This window comes from Ruditapes philippinarum, unplaced genomic scaffold (genome assembly GCF_026571515.1).
Source record: "Ruditapes philippinarum isolate M1 unplaced genomic scaffold, ASM2657151v2 ctg3576_1_1_1_1, whole genome shotgun sequence".
NCBI classification, from domain to species: domain Eukaryota; kingdom Metazoa; phylum Mollusca; class Bivalvia; order Venerida; family Veneridae; genus Ruditapes; species Ruditapes philippinarum.
In genome coordinates this window covers 88254-106295 of record NW_026858846.1, presented here as the reverse complement: position 1 = coordinate 106295, position 18042 = coordinate 88254, and the positions used below count along the sequence as shown (strand labels likewise).

The following is an 18042-nucleotide window of genomic DNA, read 5'->3' as shown; positions in this document are numbered from 1 at the left end:
GTTATTTGAAGTCGGATTTTACAACTATTTCAAAGAAATGATCACATATTGGAGACGACATATCGCGGGCAAAGTTGGTAATAGATCTCATTGAGTAGAACTGCAGTGCAAAAACAGTAACTTTGCCTTGCTTAAATTTGGGGAATTACCACACTTTTAACGTTTGTCTTGGACATAAATTCTAAACAGCAAAAGATATACTTTTTCTGTGTCCAAAACCTAGTGGGGGGAGCATCATACCTGGTTCAACCGGCTCTTGTTATTTTTGTTGAATGGAGCTGAAATATTGATGTAAATACATGATTGAACATAACCAAGTATCGTGGTACAAAATACATGTATATGATACGGCTTTACAAACTTTCAGCATTAGAAACTGAAGATAATGGTGATATTCAAGATTTAGGACGGTTATAAAAGAGAAGCCTGTAGAGTTTGAATGTGAAGTATAGTTAATCAAATAGTAGAGATGAGTTTGGTGTTGGTGTTATCTAAATGAAGATGGTGAGAGGCTCATGAAGGTACTGTTTATGAAATAAAAATAAATATCTATATTTTTTTTATTATATTTTCTCTATAAATTTTATGGGGTATGACCACCTTTGCTGTTTTTAAAAAAGGTGTTAAAAATACACTGCAAACTGAAGCTATCTCACCTCTAGTGCAAAAACAGCAGTGCAGCATTATATAGAAGAATATATCCTTTCCAAATTTGAACTTTTGATGTTTTTATGTACAGTAGAAAAGTTTTTTTTGGTATTTGAAGTTATCTCCCTGTAGCCCAACATGAATACATAAGAGGCGGGTCAAAACAAAACCAATATAATGGTTTTTGCTACCAGCATGGATCCAGACCGCAGCCTATGCATCCACACAGTCTGATCAGCATCAACCCTATGCTGTTCACTTACAGACCCTATAACAAGTAAAGAAATGATAGCGATTGTAATACGATTTGTAAGCGAAACAGCATGGATTCTGATCAGACTGGCGGGATGCGCAGGCTGGTCTGGATCAATGCTGGTCGCAAACGCAATATGTTTGGTTTTTCATGGCGCGGCTCATATATGATTAACTTTTTGGGTATATTATACCCAAAAAACTGTTTACTTTTTCCATGTAAGGTTCAAACAAGAGAGACTGGGTAGAAGTTTAGATCGTTTGTCTAAAGATTTATAAGTAAAGATACACACTTTGTCCCTTGAATTGGTACAAAAAATGCGACGACAATAGTTAACCCTGAAACCTGCTTGACAACTCTAAAAGATGGCTGCCTTCTGTGAAATTTGTTATATGAGCAGGATGGGATTATGTGCTAAATAATGAACTTGGATTTAGGGAAAAGGATATTAGAGCTTTATGTGATGCGGGAGAAGTAAAAAGGAAAGCAAAGTTCGGATACATAGGTACAGAAAATAAATTTATTTCTGTTTAAGGAAAACTATTAAAAAAACTGACTGGAATTATGTCTTCAAATTTGATATACATGTGCATTCTAAATGCAGAAATGTTATTGACTGATATAGAATGCTGCTTAAAGTTAACAATCATTAAAGTTCTTTTGCTCAGGTTGGAGATTCCAGTTTGATTAAATATGTCCTTTTCAGTTATGTTTAAATGAATTTTTATAAATTGTTACAGTGTTTTATGCAGGCCAGAAGGGAATTGGTTTCAAAGTCTGTTTTCCGAATAACAGATTGCACCGGAAGTACACTCTAATGGTTACCATATCCGGTTTGATGTCAACAGTGGGCCTATGGGCTATATTTTACCATACTGGGTACCAGAGGAGGAGAGGATAAGTCAAGATGGGTAATTTACACTTTTCCCTAAATTTCTGATTTACATTATGAACAACTTCAATATCTACTTATTTTAGGTGTTTCTATAATTGCAATGTAATTATAAGCTATATTTAGACCCAGGGCTTTCATATTATCTTGGAAGAAAATGAATACCTGAATAACTTTAAATTGAAATGGCATGCCCCCCAAATGGGTTAATTTAATCTTAAAAATCAAACTGAAAAAGAAAAATATATTTTAAAGTTTCAATATTCAAATCAAGTTGAAAATTTTTTGAATGTTTTTATACAGAATATGACCAGACTTCTATTTTCATTACTTGTTAACTTAGTTTTATTTATACTAAAAACAGGTCCTGTAAGTGACAGTCCTTTTAGCCCTCATGTGTTAAAATATGCTGCATGTATAAATTTCTCACCCAATCATTCATTTGCTCCTCTCTCACTTGCTCTCTGATTAAAATATTTTACGTCGGCTTTCCCACCACTATATTTTCAAGAAAGCTATAAATGTAACTAAAAGTTACCTGAAGTTGATGTTATTATTAACTTGTATTGATGTTATAAATGAAGACTTGACAGGGACCCTAGAAAGCTAAAACCAACTATCATTTAGGTTACACTTCCAGACTTTAACATTTACCAGACTACATTATGTTGAGATGTTGTACTAGACTACAATATGTTGAGATGTTGTACCAGACTACAATATGTTGAGATGTTGTACTAGACTACAATATGTTGAGATGTTGTACTAGACTACAATATGTTGAGATGTTGTACATTTACTAGGCTACAATATGTTGAGATGTTGTACTAGACTACATTATGTTGAGATGTTGTACTAGACTACAATAAGTTGAGATGTTGTACTAGACTACAATATGTTGAGATGTTGTACCAGACTACAATATGTTGAGATGTTGTACTAGACTACATTATGTTGAGATGTTGTACTAGACTACAATATGTTGAGATGTTTACCAGACTACAATAAGTTGAGATGTTGTACTAGACTACAATATGTTGAGATGTTGTACCAGACTACAATATGTTGAGATGTTGTACTAGACTACAATATGTTGAGATGTTGTACCAGACTACAATATGTTTGAGATGTTGTACCAGACTACAATATGTTGAAATGTTGTACCCAGACTACAATAAGTTGAGATGTTGTACCAGACTACAATATGTTGAGATGTTGTAACTAGACTAAAATAAATTGAGATGTTGTACTAGACTACAATATGTTGAGATGTTGTACCAGACTACAATAATGTTGAGATGTTGTACTAGACTACAATATGTTGAGATGTTGTACTAGACTACAATATGTTGAGATGTTGTAAAAATAGACTACAATATTTGAGATGTTGTACTAGACTACAATATGTTGAGATGTTGTACTAGACTACAATAATTTGAGATGTTGTACTAGACTACAATATGTTGAGATGTTGTACTAGACTACAATATGGTGAGATGTTGTACTAGACTACAATATGTTGAGATGTTGTACTAGACTACAATATGTTGAGATGTTGTACTAGACTACAATATGTTGAGATGTTGTACTAGACTACAATATGGTGAGATGTTGTACTACAATATGTTGAGATGTTGTACCAGACTACAAAATGTTGAGATGTTGTACTAGACTACAATAAGTTGAGATGTTGTACCAGACTACAATATGTTGAGATGTTGTACTAGACTACAATATGTTGAGATGTTGTACTAGACTACAATATGTTGAGATGTTGTACTAGACTACAATATGTTGAGATGTTGTACTAGACTACAATATGGTGAGATGTTGTACTAGACTACAATATGGTGAGATGTTGCACTAGACTACAATATGGTGAGATGTTGTACTAGACTTACAATATGTTGAGATGTTGTACCAGACTACAATATGTTGAGATGTTGTACTAGACTACAATAAGTTGAGATGTTGTACTAGACTACAATATGTTGAGATGTTGTACTAGACTACAATAAGTTGAGATATTGTACTAGACTAACAATATGTTGAGAATGTTGTACTAGACTACAATAAGTTGAGATGTTGTACTAGACTACAATAGTTGAGATGTTGTACTAGACTACAATATGTTGAGAATGTTTGTACTAGACTACAATAAGTTGAGATGTTGTACTAGACTACAATATGTTGAGATGTTGTACCAGACTACAATATGTTGAGATGTTGTACTAGACTTACAATATGTTGAGATTGACTACAATATGTTGAGATGTTTGTACTAGACTACAATAAGTTGAGATGTTGTACTAGACTAACAATAAGTTGAGATGTTGTACTAGATTTACAATATGTTGAGATGTTGTACCAGACTACAATATGTTGAGATGTTGTACCAGACTACAATATGGTGAGATGTTGTACTAGACTACAATATGTTGAGATGTTGTACTACACTACAATATGTTGAGATGTTGTACTAGACTACAATATGTTGAGATGTTGTACTAGATTACAATAAGTTGAGATGTTGTACTAGACTACAATATGTTGAGATGTTGTACTAGATTACAATAAGTTGAGATGTTGTACTACACTACAATATGTTGAGATGTTGTACTAGACTACAATATGTTGAGATGTTGTACTAGACTACAATAAGTTGAGATGTTGTACTAGACTACAATATGTTGAGATGTTGTACCAGACTACAATAAGTTGAGATGTTGTACTAGATTACAATATGTTGAGATGTTGTACTAGACTACAATATGTTGAGATGTTGTACTAGACTACAATAAGTTGAGATGTTGTACTAGACTACAATATGTTGAGATGTTGTACCAGACTACAATATGTTGAGATGTTGTACTAGACTACAATAATTTGAGATGTTGTACTAGACTACAATAAGTTTGAGATGTTGTACTAGACTTCAATATGTTGAGATGTTGTACTAGACTTCAATATGTTGAGATGTTGTACTACACTACAATATGTTGAGATGTTTGTACTAGACTACAATATGTTGAGATGTTGTACTACACTACAATATGTTGAGATGTTGTACTAGACTACAATATGTTGAGATGTTGTACTAGTCTACAATATGTTGAGATGTTGTACTAGACTACAATATGGTGAGATGTTGTACTAGACTACAATAAGTTTTGAGATGTTGTACTAGACTACAATATGTTGAGATGTTGTACTAGACTAACAATATGTTGAGATGTTGTACTAGACTACAATATGTTGAGATGTTGTACTAGACTACAATATGTTGAGATGTTGTAACTAGACTACAATATGTTGAGATGTTGTACCAGACTACAATATGTTGAGATGTTGTACTAGACTACAATATGTTGAGATGTTGTGCTAGACTACAATATGTTGAGATGTTGTACTAGACTACAATAAGTTGAGATGTTGTACTAGACTACAATATGTTGAGATGTTGTACTAGACTTCAATATGTTGAGATGTTGTACTAGACTTCAATATGTTGAGATGTTGTACTAGACTTCAATATGTTGAGATGTTGTACTAGACTACAATATGTTGAGATGTTGTACTAGACTACAATAAGTTGAGATGTTGTACTAGACTACAATAAGTTGAGATGTTGTACTAGACTACAATATGTTGAGATGTTGTACTTTCAGATGGATGACTCATATCAATACTGAAGCTGAAACAAGACATGAGACTACACACTCGAACATTAGCTGCAAGATTTAATGACCTTCACCCTTCCTTGTTACTATTTTTACACAGGCTTCGTCAAATAACAATACAAAATAAGGTAATAATTGTTAATATCTATTTCAGAGTTTTTATGAATTTGTTGACATTAATTTCTAAATCAGCTTTATTTTGCTAATTGATTTTATTCAACTAATTAGATTAATATATACAATTTGCTATAACGTTGTGAACAAGTTTAAAAAGTTAAATAATGATACATACTATGAGTGTATAACTAACCCTTTCTATGCTGAGTTTTTGTTACTGACTTGCCCTGTTTTGAACTCAGAACTGTCCATTTGAATTTTAAGAAATTATATAACAAAATATAGATTAATATTACCATCATGTGTATAGAGCCCAGTCAGACTGCATTACCAGTAGTCATTCAAGTAAACAATTACACTGAATAATTTGTTGTTGAAAGCAAAATATAATTATCATTCAATTACTAGCATGAATAATTATTATGAGGTTAATATCTTGAAGTTAAAGATATTTTGATGAAACAAATATTGGAAAATTGAAAATTATTTTAAATGTTTTATCAAAGCTGGTAGGTCAATGCATTATGAAGCACAGAACATTAATTTTCCTTGCATTTTTTTCTTGTTAATAAAGCATTTTCTATCTTGTAGGTGGAAAATACTGTAGAAACAATTCAGCGTCGTGACATAGGGGACAATGTGGTAGAGATACAACATTCAGGAGGGTGTGATAGATGGATGGTCATTAAGAAAATCCTAGATGCCAGCAATATCTCTCTACAAACAAAATCTGGTGCTGAGGTGGAATCTACAGAAATAGCATTAGCCTTCCCCTTGAAAAATCAGTGCAGGAAAAATACTGTCCATGTATGTGTCATGACATTTTTTATCACATTCTTATTATTTCTTCTTTAGTTATGCAGGTATAAAGCTTACATGAATCTTAGATTTGGATAAGGTATTACTTACATCAATAAGGGTATAGGTAGACTTGGCATAATGGTACAAGTGCCTTCTGTTCTTAGGAAAAGTCAGGTAAAGTCTTCATTTCTGAGAGTATCTTCTACAAATATATGTCTCTTATTATCACCCACATCATTTATTTTTTTAAATATATGCAGAATTATCCCCCTTGAGCATAGAATTTTATTTAGTTTTTGTATAACTTCTCTATTTATTTAGGTATTTATCTCAAACTTCAAACTTGTTTGGAAGCATGGCCAAGTGGTTAACATGTCCTAGTCATAATCTATGCAATCTCTAGCTGTGTTGGGTTAAACTGTATCAGTGGCAAGCTGTTGTTTCCTTGAGCAACAAACTTAACAGTCATTCCTTAGTACTGGTTGATTCTAGGAACAAATTTGAGAGTGTGTCTATAAGCTTATAGGTTCCTACACAATCATAGTAAAATAAATACTGTATAAACTCAACTTCAAATATATGTTTGTTATCAACACCTACATCTTATGTGATTCGATGTATAAGGCAAGCACCTGTATTTTAAGATTTATTTCCATTTTGAAAACTTTTACTAATTTATTTGAAAAATGTTATTGTTTTTAGCTCACCTGTCACAAAGTGACAGGGTGTGCTATTGTGATCGCTTTTCGTCCGGCGTCCGTCCGTCCGGCGTCCGTCCGTAAACTTTTAATTTAAATGACATCTCCTCATAAACCACTAAGCCAATTTCATCCAAACTTCACAGGAATGTTCCTTTGGTGGTCACCTTTAAAAAGTGTTCAAAGAATTTAATTCCATGCAGAACTCTGGTTGCCATGGCAACCAAAAGAAAAAACTTTAAATATCTTCTTTTAAAAAACCCAAAGAGCTAGAGCTTAGATATTTGGCATGAAACATCTTCTAGTAAGTGTCTACCAAGTTTGTTCAAATAAAAGCCCTGGGGTTAAAATTGGCCCTTCCCCAGGGGGTCATTGATTTTCCCTATATACATATAGTAAAAACTTAAAAAATCTTTTCTTTTAAAGAACCCATGGAGCTAGAGCTAAGATATTTAGCATGAAACATCATCTAGTAAATGTCTACCAAGTTTGTTCAAATAAAAGCCCTGGGGTCAAAATTGGACCAGCCCCGGGGGTCATTGATTTTCCCTATATGCATATAGTAAAAACTTAAAAAATCTTCTTTTAAAGAACCCATAGAGCTAGAGCTAAGATATTTAGTATGAAACATCTTTTAATAAGTGTCTACCAAGTTTGTTCAAATAAAAGCCCTGGGGTCAAAATTGGCCCCGCCCCAGGGGGTCATTGATTTTCCCTATATGCATATAGTAAAAACTTAAAAAATCTTCTTTTAAAGAACCCAAAGAACTAGAGCTAAGATATTTAGCATGAAACATGTTCTAATGGGTGTCTACAAAGTTTGTTCAAATAAAAGCCCTGGGGTCAAAATTGGCCGCCCCAGGGGGTCATTGATTTTCCCTATATGCATATAGTAAAAACTTAAAAATCTTCTTTTAAAGAACCCAAAGAGCTGGAGCTAAGATATTTAGCATGAAACATGTGCTAATGGGTGTCTACAAAGTTTGTTCAAATAAAAGCCCTGGGGTCAAAATTGGCCCCGTCCCGGGGGTCATTGATTTTCCTTATATGTGTATAGCAAAAACTTAAAAAAACTTCTTTGAAAAAACCCAAATAGCTAGAGTTTAGATATTAAGCATGAAACATCTTCTAGTGAGTGTCTACAAAGTTTGTTCAAATAAAAGCCCTGGGTTCAAAATTGGCCGCCCTGGGGGTCATTGATTTTCCTTATATGTGTATGGCAAAAACTTAAAAATCTTCTTTGAAAAAACCCAAATACTAGAGTTTAGATATTAAGCATGAAACATCTTCTAGTAAGTGTCTACAAAGTTTTTTCAAATAACAGCCCTGGGGCTAAAACTGGCCCCGCCCCAGAGGTGTCATTGTTTTTAACTATATGTGTATAGTAAAAACTTAAAAATCTTCTTTTAAAAAACCCAATGAGCTAGAGGTTAGATTGCAAGAAACATCTTTTTGTGGGTGTCTACCAAGTTTGTTCAAATAAAAGCCCTTGGGTTAAAATTGGCCCTGCCAAAGGGGGGGGGGGTCATTATTTTTCATTATATGTGCGTAGTAAAAACTTAACATCAGGAAACATCCTCTAATGAGTGTCTTCCAAATTTGTTCAAATAAAAGCCCTGGAGTTTAAACTAGCCCCGCTCCGGGGGCCTAAATACAGGTGAGCGACCTCAGGGCCATCATGGCCCTCTTGTTAAAGTTTTCTTCTTTGTTACTATAATGGTATCTAAATTTAGTGGAAAACTGGAAATGTTTGATAAGAAAAGAATGGTATAGGGGGGAAGATTTTGTATAAAGTTAAGAGGTAATGAACTGCTTTGTGAAAAATTCTATGAAGTTCTAATATTTAATAATATTTAGATATACATTACTTGTGTTTTGTATGACATCTTTTATCAGATTTTGATTTAAGTCGATGAAAATTTCTATTTGTCATATTTAAATATTTTATTTTTAGATGATGCCCCCGAAGCAACCAGTATTTGCTTTCCTACCATTGAGAAGTTATGGTTTCCGTTTTATTATTCAAGGTAAAGATAACTTTATACATTTTATTTTGCAACATCCTGGATATTTTTTTATATGAATGTAAATCATCCAGAATGTCTTTAAATGTCACTGTTTTCTTACAGGCACCATAGGACACAAAATATTGCATCTGCTGCCATTTTGTAATGATAGTTGCAATGATATTATTATACCCCCACAAACAAATTTTAGGAGTCGGCTTGTTGGTCGGTGGTCATGTTTGGTCGGTCCACTTCATGTATTCCGTATGATACCTAGAGTTTGGAATGAGTTATTGTAATCAAACTAGGTATATAACAAGCTTATGAAAAGAGCTAGCTTGGGATTGTTGTTGGACCCCTTTGGGTAAAGGTCAAGGTCACTGTTATTAACAATAGAAAAATGGTTTCTGGAAGACAGGCAATTAGTTGTTATAATTACACTGATGAATCATCATAAATTATAAAAAGAGTTAATAATTTTCAGACCACTTATTTTTCAAAAAGTTAATGTTGCTGGTGGGGGTATAAATCACCGTAAGTGATAGCTTTATTTTGTTGTTAAGAGCAAGTTATACTATATGTACAACCTCTGAAGAACAACCTCCTTCCAGAGAAAATATATTTGGTTTTTGTTGAGAGGTTTTGCTCTAGAGAGGTGATATTCATTATACAGTCTTACTTTGGGAAAATTTAAGCTATTACTATAAAGAGGTAACTGTTTAGATGGTCATTGTGTCGAGGTTACAATATACCATCAAGTTGTTATGACGTTATATGTTATATTGGTAACTTTGATCAAGTCAAGAAATGTTGAGATACAGTATATTAAATGTTTTTACAGGTGACTTTGATGTACCATCAAGTCGAGAAGATGTTGACAGAGACAGTTCATGGAACCAGTGGCTACGTAATGAAATCCCTAATGTATTCCTGGAAACTCTTGATGTCTTCAAGGTATTACCATTTTTATGATTGCTGAATTATGATGATAAAAACAAATGGATAAATACCATCCCTAGTTGTGCACATCACATGGCATGTTTGGTTTCGCTGCACAAAATTGCCGCCAGAGCTCAAATTAGAAAATCTTTTCCTGACTGCTGGTGGGATTCCAATGAAACTTTACAGGAGTGATCAGTACAATCCTTAGTTGTGCATATCGCCAGCACGTTCCACTTCGGTGCACAAAATGGCCGCCGGCGCTATAAATAAAAAAATCCTGTCTGGCTTTTACAGGTCAAACTGCTGGTGGGATCACAGGAGTTATTAGTACCACACCTAGTTTTGGGAGAGACAAAAACCTCTTCTAGATATTACTTTACATGCCTTAAAGATTTTTAAATTTTAGAAAGGGCAGACATGAGTTTTATAATATCTAAATGATGGTGTTACATTCTTATCACCTGAAGAAAGCACTGAATCTGAAAATAAATGTCCTTAAAATAGAAGTATGTAAATAAAGTAGTATTTTGACTTCCATTCAAAATAATAAATTATTATTACTGTAAAATTCTAAAAAATGACCGAACAAAAGATGGTTCTTGAAATTGACCAATGAGTAACATTTTGGACCCCGATCACATTTTGGTATAATTGAATAGAAATTATTCTTAGGTGACTGTCTACCAACATTGTATAATGAGTGTCCTTTCATAAATCCTTGTACTATCTCCACCATAAACATAACTTTTGTTTATAAAAGTAAGTTTTACTTTAATAAAAAAGAGAGCCAGAGATAGATTATTCTTTTTAACTAAAATATGTCATTTATTCTGGTGAAAGAAACAGGTCTGCCTTTCAGTTATTGCTTTTTTTAGCTCACCTGTCACAAAGTGACAGGGTGAGCTTTTGTGATCACTTTTCGTCCGTCGTCCGGCCGTCGTCCGTCCGTTTGTCGTCCGTCCGTAAACTTTTACTTTAAATGACATCTCCTAATAAACCACTAAGCCAATTTCATCCAAACTTCACAGGAATGTTCCTTTGGTGGTCACCTTTAAAAATTGTTCAAAGAATTTAATTCCATGCAAAACTCTGGTTGCCATGGCAACCGAAAGAAAAAACTTTAAATATCTTCTTTTAAAAAACCATAAGAGCTAGAGCTTAGATATTTGGCATGAAACATCTTCTAGTGAGTGTCTACCAAGTTTGTTCAAATAAAAGCCCTGGGGTCAAAATTGGCCCCGCCCCGGGGGGTCATTGATTTTCCCTATATGCATATAGTAAAAACTTAAAAAATCTTCTTTTAAAGAACCCAAAGAGCTAGAGCTAAGATATTTGGCATGAAACATCTTCTAGTGAGTGTCTACCAAGTTTGTTCAAATAAAAGCCCTGGGGTCAAAATTGGCCCCGCCCCGGGGGGTCATTGATTTTCCCTATATGCATATAGTAAAAACTTAAAAAATCTTCTTTTAAAGAACTCAAAGAGCTAGAGCTTAGATATTTGGCATGAAACATCTTCTAGTGAGTGTCTACCAAGTTTGTTCAAATAAAAGCCCTGGGGTCAAAATTGGCCCCGCCCCAGGGGGTCATTGATTTTCCCTATATGCATATAGTAAAAACTTAAAAAATCTTCTTTTAAAGAACCCAAAGAGCTAGAGCTAAGATATTTAGCATGAAACATGTTCTAATGGGTGTCTACCAAGTTTGTTCAAATAAAAGCCCTGGGGTGAAAATTGGCCCCGCCCCGGGGGTCATTGATTTTCCCTATATGCATATAGTAAAAACTTAAAAATCTTCTTTTAAAGAACTCAAAGAGCTAGAGCTTAGATATTTGGCATGAAGCATCTTCTAGTGTGTGTCTACCAAGTTTGTTCAAATAAAATCCCTGGGAGTCAAAATTGGCCCCGCCCCGGGGGTCATTGATTTTCCCTATATGCATATAGTAAAAACTTAAAAAATCTTCTTTTAAAGAACCCAAAGAGCTAGAGCTAAGATATTTAGCATGAAACATGTTCTAATGGGTGTCTACCAAGTTTGTTCAAATAAAAGCCCTGGGGTGAAAATTGGCCCCACCCCGGGGGGTCATTGATTTTCCCTATATGCATATAGTAAAAACTTAAAAAATCTTCTTTTAAAGAACTCAAAGAGCTATGGCTAAGATATTGAGCATCAAACATGTTCTAATAGGTGTCTACCAAGTTTGTTCAAATACAAGCCCAGGGGTCAAAATTGGCCCCGCCCCGGGGGTCATTGATTTTCTTTATATGTGTTTAGCAAAAACTTTAAATCTTCTTTGAAAAAACCCAAATAGCTAGAGTTTAGATATTAAGCATGAAACATCTTCTAGTAAGTGTCTACAAAGTTTGTTCAAATAAAAGCCCTGGGGTCAAAACTGGCCCGGCCCCAGGGGTGTCATTGTTTTTTAACTATATGTGTATAGTAAAAACTTTAAAAAAATCTTCTTTTAAAAAGCCCAATGAGCTAGAGCATATATGTTTAGCATGAAACATCTTCTTATGGGTGTCTACCAAGTTTTTGCAAATAAAAGCCCTTGGGTTAAATTGGCTCTGCAACGTTTGGGGGGGGGTGGGGGTTGGGGGGGGGCTATATACAGGTGAGCGACCTCAGGGCCATCATGGCCCTCTTGTCTTTGTTGTTAAGTATCAACACTGTCAATGTTAAATGCTGATTCTGTCAATGTCAGATGATCACAGGTTTTTATCAGACTTTTGATTGTGCCTGAATGGAGGAGAACCAGAGGTGAACCACTGACATTGACCTTGAAGTGTTAGTCTGATCATTTCCTCAAATGAGAGAAACAAAGTTCCCTTCTGAAGGTTGAACCTTAAGATATAAGAAGGAAGTGATTTAAAGTTAATGACACTATTACCAGAGATGATTTAACCTATAGAAGTTCAATTTTATGTTTTAGACACATTCTGAGTTCAGCAGTATGGAAGCAGTATGTACATTCCTGCAGTTTGTACCTATGGAAGATGAAGTTCTAGAATTCTTTAAACCTGTAGCTTCTGATATACTGAAGAAGCTTAAAGCTAAACCTTGTATTCCTACACTGGCAGAAAAACAAGGTATGCTCACCACAAAAAAATGTGTAATTCTGAGGAATAAAGAAAATGTTTTCTTTGTCTGCAGTTTATGTTACAAGATTATATAACACTAGCACTGTCATAAGTTTGTGGTTCTTGATGAAATGTACATGTTACACAAATATTTACCAACTTCTTCACAAAATATTGTGTACATATTTTTCTACAAAATTTACTTAAAGACGTTTTCGGGAGTTTTCATATAGGCAAAATTAAAACAGTTCAATAGAATTTCTTTAAACTTGGCATGTTGTTATGCTCCCCGAAAATTTTCGGGGGAGCATATAGTCGTCGGGTCGTCCGTCCGACCGTACGTACGTCCCTAATTCGTGTCCGGCCCATAACTTTGTTATTTGAAGTCGGATTTTAAAACTATTTCACAGAAATGATCAAAATATTGAGACGACGTGTAGCGCGCAACATTTGGCTTGCTACCGTCAAGGTCACAGCATGACCTTGCAGCAAAATCGTGTCAGGTCCATAACTTCATTATTTGAAGTCTGATTTTAAAAATATTTCACAGAAATGATCACCATATTAAGACGACGTGTCATGCACAACATTTGGGTCGCTACCTTGAAGGTCAAGGTCACAGCATGACCTTGCAGCAAAATCGTGTCCGGCCCATAACTTTGTTATTTGAAGTCAGATTTTAAAACTTTTTCACAGAAATGATCACCATATTCAGATGACGTGTCGCACGCAACATTTGGGTCGCTACCTTGAAGGTCAAGGTCACAGCATGACCTTGCAGCAAAATCGTGTCCGGCCCATAACTTCATTATTTGAAGTCGGATTTTACAACTATTTCACAGAAATGATCACCATATTGAGACAATGTGTCGTGCGCAACATTTGGGTCGCTACCTTGAAGGTCAAGGTCACAGCATGACCTTGCAGCAAAATCGTGTCCGGCCCATAACTTTGTTACTTGAAGTCGGTTTTAACAACTATTTCACAGAGATGATCACCATATTAAATCGACGTGTGGTATGCAACATTTGGGTTGCTACCTTGAAGGTCAAGGTCACAGCATGACCTTGCAGCAAAATCATGTCGGGCCCATAACTCCGTTATTTGAAGTTGGATTTTACAACTATTTCACAAAAATGATCACCATATTGAGAAAATGTGTCGTGCACAACATTTGGGTTATTTTTACACTTTGAACTTTGTCTGTGACATAACTCTGACCCTACAAGAGGTATACCTTCCTGTGTCCAAAACCTATTCAGGGAGCATCACCTGGTTCAACCGGCTCTTGTTAGAATATGATATTAGGTAACAGAAACATTTTAAGCAAAAAAAAATTGGGATCACCGTTCTCATTTTTGAGTTATCTGTCCTTGAATTGGACTTTTGTTAAATTCAAGGGCAGATAATTTACAATGAATGGAAACAAAACAATTTTTTCTTCTTATTTTCATGAAGCTGACCTTCATTTTAGTTGATATGCAAAATTTCAAGAACAAATTTCGAGTTGGTAGTTTTTATTCCCACTTCTTCTTTTAATTCTTTTTTAAGAATTTAAAGTACCTTTATTTTCATTGAAAAAATTTAACAGAAACGATGTAAGGAATTGCATGTTATTATGTATTGTACTCAACAATAAAAAGAAAAACATAATCCAGAAGTAAAAACAAGAATTCATTTAAGTATGTATAAGTTATCTGCCCTTGAAATGACCTCAAATAAGTAGAAAAGTCTGATTCAGGGGCAGATAACTCAAAAACGAGAACGGTGACCCCAATTTTTTTTCGCTTAAAATGTTTCTGTTATCATATTCTAACAACATGCCAAGTTTAAAGAAATTCTATTGAACAGTTTTAATTTTGCCTATATGTCTATATGAAAACTCCCGAAAACGTCCTTAAATCAGCTGGTTAGTGAAGAAAAGCCGTAAGTCATTCATTAGAATATAAGTTTGCAGACTGTTATATATTACTTTTTTAATGATAAATATTGCGAGTAAAGTATCTACTTGCATGTTGTTTTTATGTATTGAATGTTTATATATAATGTTTCTACATGTATGGAAATACTTTTTATGTACATTGAAATATGAATGTATATTTAAAGTATCTACATGTATGTTGTTTTTATGTTTATTGGATGTTTATTTAATATATCTTACATTTTTCAAGGACCAGTAAGCTGGAAGATACCATCACAGACAGTAAAAGTTCGGGACCCGCTGGTACGCAGTGTGATCACATCGGACCTTCTGGAGAAACACCTTAATCTGTTTTACCTACATCCAGACATTGCCACAGTGTTGAACCCAGCATTGACGTCCTGTCTTGGTATTGAAAACTTAACATCTGACCATTTATTCCAGCTTGGTAAAGCTTTGATTGTGAACATGGGCACACACTGCAGTAAGTATTACAACATTTAATATTGTCTTAACATGTTTCTTAGCAATTTATTTTGTTTTACTGCCATTAATATATTGTTATGAGTTGATTACATTTTTCATTGGTGATAATGGTCATTGTTCGTTGTTTTGATAATATCATGTAAAATATTATGTGAGAAAGAATCAATTCATATAGTAGACTTTCTCATTCAACACATGCCAGATATGTGATAAAACTTACCAAAGGCTCACTTTATAATTTTGCTCCTGTTAGTTACTATAAAGCTTTATAACATGTAAGATATTTTATATCTCATTAATAATGTTAATATATGTAATGTGTTAATTCATGTTATTGATGTGTTATTATGTCATGTGTTATTATACTTATATCATAGATGTGTTATAATATGTTATTGATGTGTTATTATGTCATGTGTTATTATGTTATTGATGTGTTATTATGTCATGTGTTATTATATCATTGATGTGTTAGTGTTAAAATATGTTATTGATGTGTTATTATGTCATGTGTTATTATACTTATATCATTGATGTGTTATAATATGTTATTGATGTGTTATTATGTCATGTGTTATTATGTTATTGATGTGTTATTATGTCATGTGTTATTATACTTATATCATTGATGTGTTATAATATGTTATTGATGTGTTATTATGTCATGTGTTATTATATCATTGATGTGTTATGTCATGATATGTTATCAATTATATATTATTACAGATAAGGATGAAGATGTGATACTAATATCTAAATGGATGGCTTGTTTATATCGTAGCCTTGATGAATTTCATCATGATGATACTATTCTACCTACACTGAAAGTACATCCTTTCTTACCACTGTCTGACGGAGAGCTCGTCTCCCTGCAGGAAAAAACAGTATTTTATCCTATACCCAATTTGAGAACAAAAAAACAGAAAGGAAAAGGTAGTTATGATATTTTATAAGTTCAACCTAAATATGATTACAGCTAAACTTGATTGTCAGCTTTTGTGTAATACTGCACAAACAAATTACTTGCATAATATTATCTGGTTCTTTATTCATGCTACAATCCTGTCTTGTAGAGGAAAATGCAAGTGCTCAATATATTATTGTATACACGTATACTATTCAGGTTTTAAGATATTTTTATTTATAAGACACAACATTCTCCTTTATTCTCCTGATTTTGTAAAAGTTGATTTTAAGAGGCACTTATACTCTTTGTTAGAGGTAAGTATAGTACAGCTCTGCATTTGTTCTTTTATTTTCATAATCATATAAATGCTTTTGTATAATTATTTTATTTTCAGACCCCATGTATTATCTACAGCAAGATGTGAGCAGTCTACATCCATTGTTATTAGATACTGGTGATGCCGAGGTGAACAGTCAGGTTCACAAACTCTTGTTGAGACTTGGTGTAAAGCAGTTATCTCCCTCTGATGTTATCAACCATCATATTATACCTGTGTTAAAATATGACAATTGGAAGGTATAATGATTAGTTATACTGTTTGGTTTGTTTGGCCAGTAATAAAGCTAACATTGTGTGGACATATTGTTTGTGCCATGCTTTCCATGTGCTAGTGAGATTTCATTTGACAGTTACATTTAGATAATAAAACTACCAGGGTCATCACTACATTAAGCTGTTTTTAGCTCACCTGTCACAAAGTGACAGGGTGAGCTTTTGTGATCTCTTTTCGTCTGTCGTCCGTCCGTCGTCCGTCGTCCGTAAACTTTTACTTTAAATGACATCTCCTCATAAACCACTAAGCCAATTTCATCCAAACTTCACAGGAATGTTCCTTTGGTGGTCACCTTTGAAAATTGTTCAAAGAATTTAATTCCATGCAGAATTCTGCTTGCCATGGCAACCAAAAGAAAAAACTTAAAATATCTTCTTCTAAAAAACCCAAAGAGCTAGAGCTTAGATTTTTGATACGAAACATCTGGTGAGTGTCTACCAAGTTTGTTCAAATAAAAGCCCTTGGGTCAAAATTGGCCCCGCCCCAGGGGGTCATTGATTTTCCCTATATGCATATAGTAAAAACTTAAAAAAATCTTCTTTTAAAGAACCCAAAGAGCTAGAGCTAAGATATTTAGCATGAAACATCTTCTAATGGGTGTCTACCAAGTTTGTTCAAATAAAAGCCCTTGGGTCAAAATTGGCCCCGCCCCAGGGGGTCATTGATTTTCCCTATATGCATATAGTAAAAACTTAAAAAATCTTCTTTTAAAGAACCAAAAGAGCTAGAGCTAAGATATTTAGCATGAAACATCTTCTAATGGATGTCTACCAAGTTTGTTCAAATAAAAGCCCTGGGGTCAAAATTGGCCCCGCCCCAGGGGGTCATTGATTTTCCCTATATACATATAGTAAAAACTTAAAAAAATCTTCTTTTAAAGAACCAAAAGAGCTAGAGCTAAGATATTTAGCATGAAACATCTTCTAATGGATGTCTACCAAGTTTGTTCAAATAAAAGCCCTGGGGTCAAAGTTGACCCCACCCCAGGGGGTCATTGATTT

At 34.0% G+C, this 18042-nt stretch overlaps 1 protein-coding gene across 1 annotated transcript in view; it reads left to right on the top strand.

The window, feature by feature from the left end:
* Positions 1 to 1678: 1678 nt before the first annotated feature.
* The window catches only part of LOC132754469 (uncharacterized), a 35966-nt gene continuing 19602 nt past the window's right edge, over positions 1679 to 18042 (top strand). The window contains exons 1-9 of the mRNA XM_060745097.1: positions 1679 to 1812; positions 5462 to 5601; positions 6182 to 6397; positions 9044 to 9116; positions 9937 to 10049; positions 12967 to 13123; positions 15286 to 15519; positions 16248 to 16454; positions 16823 to 17004. Coding sequence (XP_060601080.1) covers positions 5500 to 5601; positions 6182 to 6397; positions 9044 to 9116; positions 9937 to 10049; positions 12967 to 13123; positions 15286 to 15519; positions 16248 to 16454; positions 16823 to 17004 — 1284 coding nt within the window. The 5' untranslated portion in view covers positions 1679 to 1812; positions 5462 to 5499. The remainder of the gene's footprint in view (positions 1813 to 5461; positions 5602 to 6181; positions 6398 to 9043; positions 9117 to 9936; positions 10050 to 12966; positions 13124 to 15285; positions 15520 to 16247; positions 16455 to 16822; positions 17005 to 18042) is intronic.